The 13,053-nt window shown below is 55.9% G+C and overlaps 1 protein-coding gene across 5 annotated transcripts in view; it reads left to right on the top strand.

Annotated features, from left to right (window-relative positions):
* The window catches only part of RUBCN (rubicon autophagy regulator), a 56,970-nt gene that overhangs the window by 20,298 nt on the left and 23,619 nt on the right, over positions 1 to 13,053 (top strand). For 3 of the 5 annotated variants that reach the window (XR_006417209.1, XM_044456196.1, XM_044456194.1), the window contains exons 5-10: positions 1,775 to 1,881; positions 3,230 to 3,386; positions 5,970 to 6,527; positions 8,376 to 8,420; positions 11,646 to 11,741; positions 12,350 to 12,465. Coding sequence is in view for 4 of the 5 variants with exons in the window: in XM_044456196.1 (XP_044312131.1) it covers positions 1,775 to 1,881; positions 3,230 to 3,386; positions 5,970 to 6,527; positions 8,376 to 8,420; positions 11,646 to 11,741; positions 12,350 to 12,465 (1,079 nt within the window). In the remaining variant the exon portion in view is untranslated. The remainder of the gene's footprint in view (positions 1 to 1,774; positions 1,882 to 3,229; positions 3,387 to 5,969; positions 6,528 to 8,375; positions 8,421 to 11,645; positions 11,742 to 12,349; positions 12,466 to 13,053) is intronic. The other 2 variants (XM_044456197.1, XM_044456195.1) reach the window with 1 other exon arrangement.

Here is a 13,053-nt window from a genome sequence, read left to right as displayed (position 1 = left end):
AAACGCAGCACGTTCTCTAGAACTGGATGCCGCTGTGCAGGCCCCACTATTTGACTAACTCTGAGAACCAAGGAGGGGGTACACGCTTCAACCTCAAGAATCTACCAGGTTCATTACTGATCAGGGAAGGTTGTGCTAGTCTTATTTATTTACTTATTAAAACATTTTTATGCCGCCCCATTCACCGAAGCCTCGGGGCGGCTTACAACAATAAATTAAATAATTAAAATCATAAATTAAAATGTAAACATAAGAATAAAATACAACCATACAATATAAAATAAGCCGCCCTGGCCAGATAAAATTCAATAATATTAACATTTAACATTTAAACAGTCTTCCCCCTGTGCCCGCTCTTGGCAACACTGACCTGATTCTCACGGAAACCCTGAGCTGTCCCGCTTCAGGAATTATTCACTGTAATGTGCACGGAGAACTTGCTTATGGGGCCGCAACGTACCAGTGTCGATAGTACCCATGCGTGCAAACGCTTAAAAAGCCTCCATATTGAAAATGGGCATGTCAAGGGAAGGCTGAGCTAAGGCCTCTCCCCTTGACATGATTGCTTTCTGTGTTTCCCCCCCTTAAAACTGACCTGCGTCCCATAAGCCCTCAGTGGTGCAGCCCAGGTGTGCGCTCAGCGAGGAGGAGGCGTGCGGTGCCATAATGGAGAAAAAAGGAGGAGAAAACAGGGAGCAGCCTGATAGTGGGGCAGTGTATTAATCCAGCCAGCTCAGATTTGCCCGTCCCGAGCATCTGGTTGGTTGGAGACCCCGGGGGCCGAGCTGGAAATTTCTGTGCGCAGAGCAGCTGCTTTAACTCTCAAATCCTTTCCTGGTTTCCGTTAGCCCCCGTGCTCTTACAATCACAGCCTGGATTCTCAAAGCCATACGTGTTTTGAGGTGGTACCATGATGGATGGGAGTTTTCCTCCCCAACTGGCATGTTCCGAAGGACAGTATCGGAGAGGGGTTTGTTACTGTGACGCAGCTGTGGGGTCTTTCTTGCAATTCTTCTGTGGACACGGCATGTGCTTCTGTATAATGCATCTCCTAGTGAACCTGCGGGGAGTCCTTTCTTCAGACATAACCGCATCAGACAGCAGACTGTGTGTGGTTGCCTATTTCTGGGTGTTTGGAGGCAAATGTGCCTGAGGCATGAGTATCGGGGGCAGCCAGCTGCATTGCTTGGCCCACACGGCTTTGGCTTAAAGGCCTCCTTTTTGTACAGTGTTTAACAGGATGCCCTCTTGCCTTGACTGGAGAAGGGTTTTAGAGACTGCCCTACAATGCTCTGCTCCTCGTGACTCAGCTGAGGACACTCTCAGACAGTCATGTTTTGGTGCACTTTTCCTCCTCCCTCCAGGTGCTCTTTCCTCATGTGTTATGCCTTTAGGCTGTAGGCAAGGAACATCCTATTTCTTCATAAGCTGATTTGGCTCCCCTTTTTGTTTGATGGTTGGACCACAAACACTTCAATTAATTCTGGGCTTTATCCATGTTGGGTTTCTTTTTGTAAATCCTTTTTACTATTGCGCAATTGAACTAGAGGGCCTTATGTTCTTCATTTGTACTGGATGCTGTTCCTAGCACCACTGTTTGCCTTCTGGTGGTGTTCCTTGTTTTGCAACTCCCTGGCTAGCAGTTCTCCCCCAGTCGAAGGTCCGGAGGGTTGGAACATCGGGAAGGCAAACACTCTCGTGCCTCGCGTGGAAGAGGCGCTGCGGGAGCGACGACGGGCCTGTGCACCTGAATCCCGCCTGTTCCTTTTTGCAGACTCGGCTTTTCTGCTCAGCGACACCCACGTCACGGTCATGCTGCAGTGCTTGGAGGCCGTGGAACAGAACAATCCCCGGCTGCTTGCGCAGATCGATGCGTCCATGGTGAGGAAGGGCCCTCGCGTCTCCGCCGGCTCTGTGTCCCTCTCTGCCCCACATTCGTTCCCTTCCGTTGCCAGCCGTCGCGTTGCCGTCCCCCTCTGCACAGGGTTTCATTCAGTCACAGACAGAGACCCTTTGAAGAAGGGCCTTGACGACTTGACTCCGGATGTTGAATGCCAAAAAGCTGCTGCCAGAGCACTTCCTAATGCCTGGCCAGAAGGGGTGGGGGGGGGGAGGCTGCAGGAGCTGTAGCCCTGGGAGACGAGCCTCCGCGTTTGTCCTGCAGGAAAGGCCCCACCGAGTTCTGTCCAGCAGACTCAAGCTTTGTGTTGAGCTGTTTGCCCAGGACCAACGCAAGACGGGGGTCTCGATGAGCCAGCCGTGTGTCAGCTGCTCGCCAGGCTTGCTTTTGGACGGGGGGGGGGGGGAATCCCTCTTGGTCTCAGTAGACGAGACGTGTGTGGCGGGACCGCTTAGGCTCAGTCGGAGGAGCTGCAGCTGGCCAGTGGGAGAGGCTGCCCTGGGAGGCTGTGGGAGAGTCCTCTTCCTTAAAGTATTGGAAAGAAGCGTGGGCACGTGCCTCAAGAAATACAACTGGGAGGCGTTTAATCAGAGCAGGGGTGGGGAATGGTTTCATCACAGGGACCCCCAGTGGGCTGCATGGCGTCACGGGGCCCATGTAGCGGAGGGGTGGAGGGGCCACGCCGGCCTCTCCGCACAGAGGAAGGCCGCCCCTTTTCTCCACGCGGAGACTGCTTCCCTCTGCATGGAGACAGGAGTGTCTCCGTGAGGGGAGAGGGGCAGAGCAGAACGGTCGCTCCGTGCATCCCTCTGCCCGGGGAAGTGATAGATCCTCTCAGTTGCAGAGAGAGGCCCCCCTCCTGAGCCGGGAGAGGGGCCCTTCGCCATCGTCCTGGGTCAGTGGCAGAGAAAAGAGCACTGCAGCCTGCCTTCCCCGGCTGCTGGGAGGCCGACCAGATGCAGCGCCCCAGTGAATTTTAACGCCACTCATTCTGAAGTATGCGACAAGCCAATCGTCGCATAAAAGTAACGGGGCACAAGAGTTCCTGCCGGGAGCTTGTCCAGCACCATTTTCCTGTGAGGAGGAGCTGCAGGGGCTGGTTGGGCCCTTCTTGGGCACAAGACGAGAAGCGTGCCCGGCTCTCTAGGGCAAGCTCCTCGACAACCAGGGCACTCGGGACGGCTGTTCCGGACTCCCCAGCCTGTTAAATAATGTGGAAAGGGTTCCCCGCCTGTGGACGGATGCAGACGGGTTGCCGAGCGCCTTCTAGGGACGCCGTCCCTCCACTCCCCTCTACATCGCTGTCTCGTTGACGTGCTCCTCCTTCAGTTCGCCAGGAAAATCGAGGCCGCCTCCGTGCCTGTGGCGAAGAGCCAGAGTCTCACGGCGCTTCCTGGATCCGTGTGCACCCCTCCGGTTGAATGCACGACCCACCGGTGTTTCGGCTCCTTCTCAGGTCTTCACTCAGCCTCTGCCGGCATCCAAGGTACACCCAGAGGAAGCCTTCCGAAAGAGAATCTGCTTCTGCTGTGGAGTCGCGGCCTTGCAGGGCTGGTGCTTCTGCTTAAGGCTGCGGCTGGTGTCGTTTGATTTCCCAGGGCAAAACTTTGGTGCCAGGCCACCGCCGGAAGGCCAGTGGCAGGGTGGGTTGAGGTGGTGTGGCCTCCAGCAGAGACAGATGGCTATTGCCTTCGTGCCCAGCCTCTGTCCTTTCTGGAAGCTTCCGAATGTCCACTGTCGGAAACAGGAATTAGGTTATTGTTGGAAGCAGGTCTCTCCCCACCCCCCGCCGCTGCCCATTTCCCCCCTTCAGCAGATTTAGAAGGGAGCTTAGACACACAGTCCTTTTATTTTTCCCCCAAATGTTATTTTCTCTGCAATCTAACATTAAACAACAATTATTTAAGACATCGGACATACTGGGTTGACACCTTACTCTTTTTAATAATCAAAACCCATATTCAGTTCTACGCAGAGTCCCGTTTCTCTAACCAGTAATAAAAAGAATTCCAAGTTAGATAGAATGATGTATCTTCCTTCTCCTTCAAAGACAAGGTCAATCTGTTCATTTCGGCGCAGTCCAAAATCTTTTTTAAGATTAACTCTTCGGTAGGTGGCTCTTCACTCCTCCAGTGTTGGGCAAATGCAATCCTCGCCGCGGTAATTACGTGTAAGATCAGATAATATAGCTTGTTTATCAAAGTCATCAGGAATAGTGCCTAGTAGAAAAACTTCACGTTTACATGTTAAAGGCTTTTGTAGCATTCCCCAAGCCATTTATGTATTTTAACCCAATTTTTTTTGGCCACCACATATGATAAAAAGTACCAGATTTGTGTTTACATTTCCAACATCTATTTGACATATTTGGGAACATTTTTGCCAATCGATTTGGCGATAGATACCATCTCTAAAACATTTTATAAAGGTTTTCTTTATATGAAGTTGCTAAGGTTATCTTAATATTTCTTTCCCACAGCTTTTGCCATTTCTGTATAACTCAATATTATACCCAAAATTTTGTGCCCATGTTATCATAATTTCCTTAACTTGTTCATCTTCCATTTTCCTGTCCAAAAGAAAGTTATACAATCTTTTAATCATTTTTAAATCATTTTTTCATCTGATTTTAAAATCATTTGATCAAATGTTGCTAATTCCTTATAAAAACCATACATTCTATAATCTTTAACATATCTTGATTGTATTTGAACCTTGTACTACCAAGAAATGTCAATACCCTGCTCCTGCAGTTCTTGATTCGGTTTCAGTTTTCCATCATTATCCAAAATATCATCATATCTCACAATCATATTAAAATTCAGTGCATTTGGATATGTAAGAGCTTCCATAGGAGAAAGCCATCTCGGCAACTTAGTTGTGTGAAGAGGTTCTTTTACCTGTCCTGAATCAATCACCAGGCAGCTTCATGGGTTAGTGCTCCCTTCCTGACAGCTCACAATCTCTGCGAACGGTTGGCATATTTCGGAACATTTGTTGGCGTCAGAAGGGAGACTGTTTCCTTCTGCAATCCTTTCCGTTATGCACAGGCATACAACTCATGGAACACCCTTCCCCAGCCGGGTGGCTGGATGGGTTGGACTGTGGCCCCCTGGCCGTGCTTCGCGTGTCTGTGGATAATGCCTGGCATGACTTCAGGCGCCAGCAGGCCTCCTAGTCGAACTTGCTGCCTTCCGCCGCCTTCCACTCCCAGTGACTGGCAGAAGCAGTCTAAATTAGGTGAATTTAAACCCTAAATTAGGCCGAAGTGTAAAACAATTACACAGTTGTGCTTCTTTGCTTTCTCTGTTTCTGGGTATAATCTAAAGGGCAGATGTTGACCCTTCAGCCCTTTTGCAGGTGGAGACTAGAGAGAGAGCAAGAGCGAGAGAGGGCGCTCCAGAATTGGGGTATTAGCACAGGAGAGGACCCCCTTTCTGCCGATCATTTGTCTAACGTCTGGGAAATGTTACCTGGAGAAGGGACTCCAAGGAAGGTCTTCGCAACTAGGCAAGCTTATTCAGCAGCAGGTGGAGGCCTTCAGACGCCCACATCTCCCTCCAAGAAAAGGTTGGAAGGTTAACATCTGCACTTTGAACGGTACCCAGAAAGGCCCCGGGAAGCCACTGGGGATGTTCTTGCACCGTTGAGATGCATTCCATGTGGCTAGTTCTCATTGAGCTGCTTCAGGTTGCCCTAGCCGAATTTCCAAGCAGCCTTCAAAGGCCGCCCACAGATCAACCAGACTGCAAGTGTACTCTAATGCGATGGCTACCAGGGCATGTCTCCGTCCAGGTGACGTTGCAGCTGGCTGACAAGTTGGAACCTGCCTGACACACTGTGTCCTCCGTGGGCAACCGGCCCTAGCAGCACTCAGAGCGGCAAACAGCACCTCCGAGAGGCAAACCTGCCCTTCAGGAGTAGCCCGGAAGCAACCTGAGTCTTGTGAGGCGCCACTGATCCCAGAGAACTGCTGGCTTCGCGGTCACTGAGCTTTGCTTGTGTTTTGCCCCCAGAGATTCTAAGGGACTTTTCTTTTTCCTTTGCTTCTGTCCCTGCCTCCTTGCAGACCGGAGACTATCCGGCACCTTGGTTTGCAGCAGCGCCAGCCAGCCTCAGGAAAATGCCCCGTGTGCCTCCTCCCCCTGGCAGCCGGAGGGCAGGTCCCTCCAGCGCCTCTCGGTCCCTCTTCCGCACCTCACCGTCTCCAGCCCAAAGGACTCCTCCCCAGCCGGCGAGCTGAGCGCCGGCACCTCCGCCAACCAAAGGGACGACCCCTGGGCCAGCGGCCAGGATGACACAGACGGCCCGGAGTACCTGGCCATCGGCAACCTGGGCCGGCCGAGCCGCGGGCGCAGCAGCTCCAGCGAGTCCAGCATGGCCACTGCCCACAGTGCCGGGAGCAGCAGCTCCAACCTCTTCTCGTCCAGCAGCTCACAGAAGCAGGAGTCGGTTTCCTCCCTGGGGGAGCGGGGAGCCAGCGGTGGCAGCGGCGGCAGCCGGGGGACGAGCCTCTTGCGCAGGTCCAGCTTCTCCGAGGGACAGACGTCCTCCTCCCAGGGGCTGCCCAGGTGGAGCCACTTGCGCTCCCACTCGGACACCAGCGTGGCCTCCGGGAAAGCCCACGGTAAGACGGGCAAAGGGATGGGCGCGCCTTTATTGGTATCTTATCTCCGCCGCCGCTGTTGAAGCTGCTTGGGGCGCCAGGGACGCTGCACCTTTGGTCCGCAAGACAAGAGCCGGGTGCAAGCGATTGCAATGGATGTCAGGGATGGAGCGGGGAGGGGGGAGCAGCTGAGATCCCCCTTTCAGCTCCACGTGACCCAAGGAGACTCCCTGGGAGTTGACAGCTCGGTTGTGGGCACTGTGGGATGAGGGTCGCCTTTGCTGGAAAAGAGTTTGGCAGTGTGTTCCCCTGAACCGGTGAGGCTGCCCCTTCCCTCTCGCTGGGTCTGGGACATATTTGGCAGGCAGTCCATAAGTGGTCATGGCTCAGGCAGTTGGTGAGAAAGACCCTGTGAGAGAGAATGGCCCGGCGGGTGGAGAGCTTGGAATTCAGCATCTGTGCTGCATTAAAGGTTGATCCGTATTCCGTGGGCCCACTCCCGCTCCCCCATAGCCGCCAGAGGCGTTCACATCACTTAGTCCGTGGCACGTGCCGCTTCTTCGGCTTCCTAACGGCCACCTTTCCCGCAGCAGCCCCATCAGGGACAAGGCCCTGGACTGCCTGGGCCGGCCTCTGCCCTCTCCGCTGCTTGTTCCGCCTGGTTTCTCTAGCCGGCCTTCCCCGTGCCCACACACAGCTTTGGCTCCCCAGCTGCAGCTGCCAGAAGGGCCTTGACGCTTGGTGCCGGTGCTGGCCGTTCCTCCTTTCGGTGCCCCAGCTGTGGCTCTCCCTCTCCGATCGTGTCGGCGATGCCGCTGCCGTTAAACCCCCCCTCGGGCTTCTCTGTGGCCCCTCTTGTGTTCAAGCTTTTAACCCATGAGTCCAGCCATTCCCAAGGTGGTGTCTCCTCCAGGGGTGCTGGACTACAACTCCCAGCATCCCCCAGCTAGGCAGTGCGTTGAGGAAGGTGGCTTTAAGCCTTGCCCCCTACCGTAACTAAGCCTGGATTTACACAATTGCCTTTGCTCTGGTTGTCTTCTCAGCCATTTTCCCTTCAGGGAAGTGTAGCATTTCCCTGCAGCATCCAGGTTTCTCCACCTCTGCTCTGTACTGTCCTTAGCATGGGAATTAAACCAGCACCCATCTTCTTTCTCCGTTGACTCCGTACCAAAGTGCAAAAGGAGAGGAGAAGCCCTTTCTCTGCCAAAGGCTGCATTTCCGAAGACTGCCGTGGGGAGGGCCAGAGGCAGAAGTGAGCCGGGGGCCCTCCCCCCTTTCCCCTTTCCTTTCTCTTTGGGTCGCTGCCCCTCTGCCCCTCTTCTCTCCACTCACGGGCTGCTGGAGGGGAGTGGGATCCCTCTGGCCGTGGTCCGAGCTTATTGCCCGCTGAACAATTTTGGAAGTCCCAGGGCCGCCGTTTCTTTGGGGATGCAGGTCGCCCACCCCTGCTCCGAAGCGGCTCCACTCAGGAGTCGGTGTCCTGAGCCTCGCCTGCTCCCAGGGACCATCACCTGGGCCACACACCTGCTCGCCACAGCGCGTCGCAGCCACTGCGTTCCCTTGTGATACTCTGCCTGAACATGCAGGTGACCCTGAGCCAGAGTGCCGGGAGGCGGGTGGGGTTTGCACGGCCACAGCTCCTGGCAGAGAAAGAGGCGCTGGGGCAGGGGGAGTGGAGCAGTGCAGCGAGCTGGTGGGAGGGCTCCTCCGGAAGGAAGTGCTGCAAAGGCCTGGGGCCCCCAGCCAGCGCCTGGGCTTTCCCTGGGACAGTCAGGGGTGAGCCACGTCTCCTTGGTAAGTAACTATCTTCTCTGTTCTCTCTCTCTCTCTCCACAACACTCTCTCTGCTGCTTGGCTGCCTGTCCTTAGGGGGGCACCGAGAGATCAGCATTATAATAGAAGATCCGGTGGCAGGTTTGGGAACCAGCGCGTCGCACACCTCCCGTCATCAGTGTCCGCTGCACGGACTTAAGACCTTGGTCGAAACCCTGGTGTCAACCTCAGAATGCCTCTGACCAAAATGGTGCCCCGAGGGGCCTTGCTTGGCCCTGTGCTCCTGGCCAGGCTGCCCCACGCAAGGCTCTCACTCCCCAGGGAGGCCCCCTGTCCAGACGGAGCAGCAGCCAGCGGGAGATTCCAGCCTGGCGGGCTGAGGCCCCGTGCAGGACGGGGGGGCAGGCTGGCCTTGGGCGGAGGGTTTGGGGCTGCCCTGTGTAAGGGCTTCTCTGGCACCAGCAAGAGGGAAAGGGGAAGTAAGAAGTGCAGGGGGGGTGCACATTTTGTCCCCAGTAGACTTGGGAGTCATTGATGCACCCGCCACAAGACAAGAAGCCACCACAGCTCCCCCTGGGCATGGGCAGTCTTCTGTGTGCCCCGTGGCAGGCGCTTCCCGCAGAGCGGCTGCGATCCGCACGGCCGCTTCCTTAAAATCGCCCGTGCGCCAGTCGACCGAGCGGAGTGTCCTGTATTTTTCCCAGCCGGAGAGGACTTCCCTGCAGAGGACCATGTCTGACAGTCACGTCCCATGGAGCCGCCAGTGCTTCCCCACGCGTGGGCTCCGCATGCCTGTCCAGCAGAGAAGCACATGTGTGGCTGTCGTGTGCAGCCGCACATGTGACTCCCGAGAAGTGTCTTCCCCGCTGGATGAAGGGTGCGGCCCTGAATCAGGCCCAGGTTCCTAAGCTCGTGGAGTTGACACCAGCGTGCCCCCTACCTTGGCCCCCCCTTTCTCCCCCCCGCATGTTCTACATGTGTGTGTGCCCGTGCGTCGATCTGCCGCCATCTCCATCTGTGCATGCAGCCAGCTTCTCTTCACGCCAGCCACAGCTGGGAAAAGGCGCTCAGGCCAGCTGCCCTCCCACGGAGCCTCTGTCCTCGGAGCCCAGGTTGCGCCGGAAGCCAAGCCACACTCGGGTCTAAACAGGCACATCTTCCCCATCTGAAAGACTCGGTGCCTCGGCAGGAAAATGCCCAGAAGGGGTCACCACCAGCGTATGTGTGGGTCCATGCTGGATGCATCATGCTGCCACGTTCCAGAGGCCACAGGTGCCTGTGCGCCAGGGCTCCCCGTTTTGCCGACGGCACCCAGTTCTGTTCCTCCTGATCAGTGGAAGTCCTGACCTGTGCTCTGGGTGCAGGAACGGATTGCACATGGGCTGCGTCAGTGCGGGCAAGGCCAGGCCAGGCGCCTGTGGGCCAGTGGGCATCAGTCCAGGATGCAGGAGTACCGCCTGTTCTGGACAGGGTCGCACTTCTGCAGAAGGAAGGGGGCTGCTTCGGGGCCTGGCATTGCTCCCGGAGTGGCTGCTGTGGCCAGTCACGCCTTGGTCGTGCCTCCTGGAGCAAGCAGGTCTGGCCACTGTGACCGCAGCTTCATCACCTCCTGTCGCGGCTGTTGTGGCGCATGGGGCTGCCCTCGAACAGTCTCCCGAAACTGTAGCTGGTGTAAAGCGCAGTGCCCCGATTGGCCCCTCCTGGTGAGCACCTTGCGGGCCCTGCAAAATGTGTCTTACCGACGGCAGTTGCACTTGTTTCAGTGGTTTTTAGCTTCAGTTTGCTTTGCTCTTTGGTTTGTTTCAAGCGGTTTTGTGAGACTTTTCGGAAGTTGTCTATTCCTTTGAAGGAACTTTGGAGCAGAAAGGTGGTGGCCAAGTGTTCGAATAAGAATGCCAAAAGTTAAATTTGAGCTCTCCAGGTTATATGTCGCCAGTGCCCAAGCATCTGTTTCTCGATTGGCCTAGCCATTGTTCCTCAAAAGCCGGGCCAGATACATCTTGTGGATGATGCCATGGCTTTGAACCTCTGAGAGGAGGAAGCACCCGCATGCGAGTGGCGATGCCATGGAGCGCCCTCTCTGGAGAATCGTAAGGAGACGAGGCACGGCCCTTTGGAGCATTGGGTCCCAACCATGGTAGGGTTCCTAGTTGCACAAGAGCATCTTGGAATTATGTGCAGTGCTGGAGACATTTGTACGATCAGCAGCTTCTGGGCAGCCGTCGGGACAAATCCTGTAGCAGCTCCTGCCCCTGCCTTAGAAGCTTATTATTACGTAAGAGGAAAGAAGAGTTGCAGCGTATGGCGTGAACCGGCTGCAGTAGCTCCACCTTCTGAGCACTGGAGTGCGCATGCGCCATAATCCCAGGTGTGATTTCTTTTCCATGGCAGGAGGACATAGGGAACCGGCGCACTCTTCCGACTCCCCCGCAGACACATTTCCTTTGTGCAGGGAGCTCACTCTTTCCCCCACCCGTGGCCCAGTGTGGCCCCATCCAGGAAAACGCGTCCACGGGATTCTCTTGCAAGTTACGTGGGCTCGTGGTAGTGTTGGGGGCTGGCAGTCCACATCTGAAATGCAACCGGAGGGGAAGGCTTGTGGGGGGGCAAGCCAATTTGTGGCCAGCTCCCAGGACCGACACCGAGGCTGAGCGGTCCTCGGCAAAACATTCCGGGGGCGGGGTGTCGGTTGGTAGGATCTCCTGAGCTTAGCTGACGGTGCGAGCGGTAATCCAAGGCAGGCGATCGGGCAGGTGTCTTGGTGCCACTCTTGTCCCCGCCCGCTGACAGTGCCCGCTGGGGAAACTGGAATGGTGGCCCAGTGCAGCCCTGGGGAGCAGGGACGGGAGGTGTGCTCCTGTCTGCACACACAGGGTCTGGAGCGGGCAAGAGCACAGCAGTGGCACAGCTGAAGCCTGGCGCCTGCCCGAGGGCACCGTCTGTGGATGCCCAGGGTGCAGGCCTCGCTGGCTGCTCAGTTTCGGGGGAGAGGGGCTGCCTTTCCTACTTGGCAGGCTGGGAGGCGGCAATCAGGCCGTGGCTTCCCAGCGGGTGTGAAGCAAAACTGGAATCTGGCACTCCGAAACCCACACCCGACATCTCTGGCACGGCTCACACGCCTGCATCCCGAGCGGCCCCTGCTTGAACCCTCTGCATGATCTGTGCTCATCTCCCTGACCGCGCGCTGCAGGGCCCCCCTCTCCGCCCTCGATCCTGCCGGGCTTCAGCTGGGCCCAGCACCCCAGTTCATCCCCTCCTGTCGTGTCATGATGTCTCGCCTCGTCCCTTCCGGGTCTCTGGCCTTTCCCTGCAGGACGAGTTCTGCTTACGGACGTTGACACCCTCTTTGTTTTATGTCGCGGCTAGAGTCCAACGGGGATCTTCCGAGGTTCAAAAGCAGCACGTCCTGTTCGGTTCGGAGCGGCGAAGTGAGCGCCACCAACTCGATCTACATGGAATACGGTGAGCACTTGAGGACGCGTTTCTCCTGCTCCCCGGCTCTGCTTTGCGCTGGAGCTCAGCGGGGCTTTCTGCAGAAGTCTTGGCTGAGAACCGGGGTCCCTTCCGGCCCGCCCGGATGCTTACTCTGGCCCTGCCGGCTCAGGTCCTCTTAGGACTTCAGATACTAGCTTTCGGCAGCATTCTCCAGATCTGAAGAACAACCCCCCCCACCCCGTGGAGGCTGCTCAGGTTGGGGGAGGCCCTTCTCTCGGGACCACCCCCACTCAGAAGTGCATTTGACGAGAGCCTGATGGAGGGCCCTCTGTGGCATCTCCCAGGCTTTGGAGCTCCTCGATGCGGGAAGCCCGGTCGGTGCCTCCCCGGCGGTCCTCGTGCTCGCAGGCAGAGGCGTTTTTTCCTTTGAGCTCTAAGCGGCTCTGCCACCTGGGGTGCTTCTCCTGTTCTTTTATTCTCGTGCTTCAAATGGTGTTTTTAATTAATTTGTTTTATGGTTGCCTTTGCTGAGGTTATATTTGACATTTCAGTTTCTATCGCTGTCAGCACTGGTAGGGGCTATTCAGTCCAATACACCAACTTGCTCTTTTATTTTCTCCCCACCCCCAACCCAGATATGGGGCAATATCTGCACTCTGGGGAAGGCTTGTTCCGGAGGCCCTCAGAAGGCCAATCCCTGATCAGTTACTTGTCGGAGCAAGATTTTGGCAGCTGTGCGGACCTGGAAAAGGTGGGAATGAAACCCGAGATGGCCGCATTCACCTGTAGCAGAGAACTGGCATGCAGCAGTCGGAGAAAGCGTAGAAAGAGGTTCATAACACAGACCCATCTCAGGATTTCTTGCTTTTTAGCGGTACCTTCATCTGTGTATGTTCTTTACGATCATCATTCAGGGTTTTCGGTTGCCTTGAATAACCATGTGCACTAAATGAATCATTCAGATTGATCCTTACTGGCTAATTCTGCCTACCTTACTTCACTGTAAGGAGTCCGAGAGGCTGGAAATTCACTTCCTGGCGAAAGAAAGCCCTGCTCCTGCTCCGGCTCGGTCTCTCCGATTTTGGCGGGCACCGTTTGAGCGTTTTCCAGCTGGGTGCTTCTGCGCTGGGCGTTTCCCCATGTTCACCCACATTTTGGGGGGCAGCTGAATGACCCTGCCAGTCAGTCCCTGCAGTCTCCTGTTTTCCCTTTGGTTCTCACCTCTCTCCTCTCAGGTAGGGGAAGATGCAGTGGGACAGTTGTGCAGTGCCTGCAAGCATAAACACGTTGAGCACTGCTCTCCCGCTGCGAAGGAAGGCATGCTTGGACCTGGCCAGTG

Source organism: Varanus komodoensis, unplaced genomic scaffold, assembly GCF_004798865.1.
Source record: "Varanus komodoensis strain SLA01 unplaced genomic scaffold, ASM479886v1 scaffold82, whole genome shotgun sequence".
NCBI classification, from domain to species: Eukaryota; Metazoa; Chordata; class Lepidosauria; order Squamata; family Varanidae; genus Varanus; species Varanus komodoensis.
This window is presented reverse-complemented; position numbering and strand designations above follow the sequence as displayed.